General features: G+C 44.2%; 1 protein-coding gene across 1 annotated transcript in view; it reads right to left on the bottom strand.

Annotated features, from left to right (window-relative positions):
* Positions 1-4,105, bottom strand: part of NMT1 (N-myristoyltransferase 1) — a 47,191-nt gene that overhangs the window by 16,615 nt on the left and 26,471 nt on the right. Inside the window, exons 2-3 of the mRNA XM_012661509.1 lie at positions 2,905-3,013; positions 1,511-1,655 (exon numbers count right to left, since the gene is read on the bottom strand). Coding sequence (XP_012516963.1) covers positions 1,511-1,655; positions 2,905-3,013 — 254 coding nt within the window. The remainder of the gene's footprint in view (positions 1-1,510; positions 1,656-2,904; positions 3,014-4,105) is intronic.

Raw genomic sequence — 4,105 nt, 5'->3', positions numbered from 1 at the left:
GTACTGCCGGGCTGAAGAGGAAGAAAAGCCCATTAATCCCAATTCCCGTCTTCTCCAGGTCCTACTATCTATAAAGAATGGAGCAAGGTTACCCATTCACAAATTCCTAATGAAAAAATAAAATCAAACCCAAACTCCAAACACCAGACACCATCTGAAAATGGGGCCCAGATGTATGGCAGCCACCACAAAATGCCTCTTTATGGATTTCATTCAGAGGCAGAGCGTGTGGCCCTCCATATCCTCCCTGCTCCTTACTGGGAGTGGTCACTGGCTCCCTACCCTAGTAGCAGCAATGCTGTGACCCAGTGCCTTCTGGAGGGCTTAGCTAGTGGGACTGGGACCTGGAATCAGCACCACTCACGTTCACCTGCTTTCCGTCCCTGGTGGGGACACACCCCAGCTTGCTTCTGAGCTGTGAACAACCTGTCCAAGACCTGCATCTGCTCTAGAGCAGAGCTTCTCAAACTTTCAAGTAGACACAAATCCTCTGCAAGCTCTGATTCTGAAGGTCTGGGAGCAGCCTGAGATACTGTTTCTCTACAAGCTCTTAAGCAATACCCATCCTGCTGGTCCGTGGACCACACTGAGCAGTGAGGTTCCGCACTGTATGTGCCCCACCGCTGCAGGAGAAGCCCCTTGGGCACAGCTGTCTTCCTCCCCTCACTTGTCTTTGGCCCTTCCCTGTCCAACCCTTCTCATCCTCATCAAACATATTGGTCAAGTCACACTGTGATCCTGAAGGGAAGCAGTAACACAGACAACTTGAAGGTCATTTACATTTGGTATTGGTACATGTTTTTCTCAACATACTTTCCTAGCCACATAGGAAATAGGAATTTGGCCATCAGTGGGTCCAGAATTAGGATGCGACCATTCCAGAAACTTTTTGTCAACCGCAGAAGGTAGCCATCAAGGTTGGGTGTCACTCGATCTTGGCAGACACTCCTAACTCCGTTAAGTCCAGTCCCTTCTAGAATCCACTTAGACATTCTGCCTGTCCTACCCCTTTAGGAGTTCATTATAGCTTCTTTCAAAGGGTGCTGACAAATCTTACACCTGGTATTCCAGGTGTTGGACCATCACTGTTAAGCAAAATGTGAAATTCCTTCACATTTAGTAAGCATGCACTTGGCTGCGAGATGAAGGGAGGAGGCTGCGGACTCTGCCCATTCCAGGATTAAACATTTGTCCAGACAAGCAAGACAGTCCCTCTATAAATCTAAATGGGAAGACAGACCTCTGGGCAGACATCCCCACTCATCGTGTGCCAACACACGATGGACTGAAAGAATCGTTACTTGTTCTCAGTGTGTGCTGCTGTGAAATGATAAGGTCTCTGAACAACAGTCTTTTTTATGCTGCATTTAAAAAACTCTCCTCTAAAAATAAACATGAAGCAACTCCAGGACTCTGTTGTCCTCCCTCATAAATTCAGGGTGGAACTCCTATGGAGGCACAGCTGAGGTATGTCCCTCGTCCTCAGCTGGGGAAGAAAGCACATACATACCCAGTTTGGGGACGGGCTGCGTATCCCAGAATTGGTAGCTTCGCTTACTAGCCTCCTCCATGGTTTTGGCAGGTCCCTGACCCACTGAGAACAGCTCAATGGCCTTCTGTATTTCCTGGATCCTCTCTGCTGGCAAGGAGTTCATCTGAGCAAGACAAATTCGGGGAGAAAAAAGGCCCATTATGTTAGTAAGATTTTTGATTAATTATGAGTTCAAGAGTTAAAGGGTACAACTCAAAGAAAGGGTTTGGTTCCTCTGTCCTAATCCCAGAGGTCGTATGTTGCTGTACAACAACTGGAGAAAGAGTGACTGACCATGGCACTCAGAACACACAGATGATGGGTGGGTGCTGCCTGCAGGGTTTCTCCCCTTATTTGTCTCGTGTTGTTTGATGGCAAAAGTAATACAAGCCAGTGTAAAATTTCAAACAATGCCGAAATGTATAAGACATACAGAAAGTAAAAACCCAATAAACCTATCCCTCAAATATAATCCTTGTCATCGACAGTCTTCACTTAGGAGGGTGAGAAGAGGCAAATATTATATAATTTCAGACTTACTTACATCCAAGTTCCAAACACACACACCCACTTTTCAAAAACTAAAATTGGATTGTATAATATTCTTCTACAAATTGCTCTTTAAACACTATACCTTAAACATCTTTCCATGTGAGGATACATTCTAACAACCAAGTCCATTGTATGTATAGACCACAGTATATTCAGGCAGTCCCTTGCTGATGGGCATTTGGTGACTCTGTTCTTCAGTTTTACAAGTAATGCTGTAATGAACTTTCTTATCCATCTATGATGACACCACTGCTCTCTACCCAGGGCGACAGAGCAAGACTCTGTCTCAACAACCAAAAAAAAAAAAAAAAAAGAAAGGAAACTCAAATGGAGAAATGTGATATAACTATAAGCACTTAGGCCAATTCAAGCAATTTGAAGAACTGTACCCAAAGGGTGTTGATGAATGATAAATAAATCTGTGGCACCTGGAAAGCAAATCTTAAAAAAAAAAGAAGCAGAGGCCTTTTATTCTCACAGTGGTGGGGACTTAAGATAGAAAAGGTCGAGAACCACTGCTCTAGGCACCAGGGGCCGTCACATGTAACTATTCCAGGGCACCTGGCACAGCAGCACATGCAATATGCACCTGTCCATTCTGATGGGCACCATGCTTGGGAATCAGTATCTAACCTACTGTGTCTTCTAAGGTACTGAGAGCAGTTTCATCAACTAAGTCTAGGACAGCTTTGGGATCCAACTCTTCTACCTTGAATACCAGCAGAGAATGTCAATCTAAGTGGTTCCTATACATTTACCTCCAAACTCCCTCATCTGAAAAAGTGACTCTCGGTCACAAGAAAACAGAGCCTCCTTGTTACCTTCACAGGCTGATCCTGGGTTGAATCTGTCTCACTGCCTTTTTCTTTCTTCTTTTTTTGTTTCTTTTTCTTCTTTTTGGCTCCAGTGTCATTGGCTGGACTCAAACCACTGTAAGACAAAGTAAATACTGATGCAGGGTTTTTAAAAAAATCATCTGATTTGAGCTACACTGACAAAGAGCCTTCTGTGGAGCCAGACCTTCCTGAATTAACCCTGCTGGCTGGAGAACCCAGGTCCCAGAGGGGGGATTTGGAGGACACGAGCTCTCCTCCCTACTCCCACCTCCTCCACTTTCAGGGAGGGAGCGCTGGGCAAGGAATGTCCTATTTGTTTGAAAGGGGCTTTTCCATTCTTGCCTGTATTTTATGTACTTATTTTCTTTAGATCGCCAGGATGATGGTGCCAAAGGCAAATGATAATCGTTAATAGGGCATTCACACCACGAACATTTCCTTGGAGCTCTGAATTTAAAAGGATGACAGCCAAAAGCCAGTAGTGGTCTTTTTGGAGTGTTTTGCCCTTCCCTCTCCAACCCCCAAATGCATGAGGCTATATGAGTTTCCCCGGCTGGATCTAAAGTACAAGACAGTATGGGGAAGGGGAAAGGAATAAGGAAAAACGCAATGTAATATTGCTGTGGAGCCCCGTGCAGTGGTCTAGTCTCAGCTACTTAGGAGGCTGGGACAGGAGGATTGCATGAGCCCAGGAGTTCAAGACCAGCCTGGGCAACATAGTGAGACTGACAAAAAAAAAAAAAAAAACCAAAACACCAACAAAACACCACTGCTGTGATCTGTTCAAAATAGTCGACACTGAGAAATGCCTAAATTGGGCCTGCAGGATTGAGGACAACCATTGTCCAGCACTAGCAATCTTGGGAAAATAAAAAACAAAACAAAACAAAACCAACAACAACACCCAGCTACTCCTGCTATGAAGTGATTGCGTGCATACTGCTTTCCCTCTACATGACACACCCAATAGATGTGGTGAAAACAGCTTCTTAGCCACATTAAAAGCCAAAACTAGGAGTCCATGCCATGATAAGGCTACTATAAAAAAATAAATAAATAAATTAGGTGTCCAACCTGAGAGTACAGTGAAGCCTAATCTGCAGGATTAGCTAATAAGCACAGGGCATGATTTTAACTGTATATTCGAGATAGCCAGTTTTCAAAAAATTAAAAAATATATAAAATA

Source organism: Propithecus coquereli, unplaced genomic scaffold (assembly GCF_000956105.1).
Source record: "Propithecus coquereli isolate 6110/MARCELLA unplaced genomic scaffold, Pcoq_1.0 Scaffold714, whole genome shotgun sequence".
In the NCBI taxonomy this organism is placed as follows: Eukaryota; Metazoa; Chordata; class Mammalia; order Primates; family Indriidae; genus Propithecus; species Propithecus coquereli.
The sequence above is the reverse complement of the archived record's forward strand: the minus strand, read 5'-3'. Positions and strand labels throughout refer to the sequence as shown.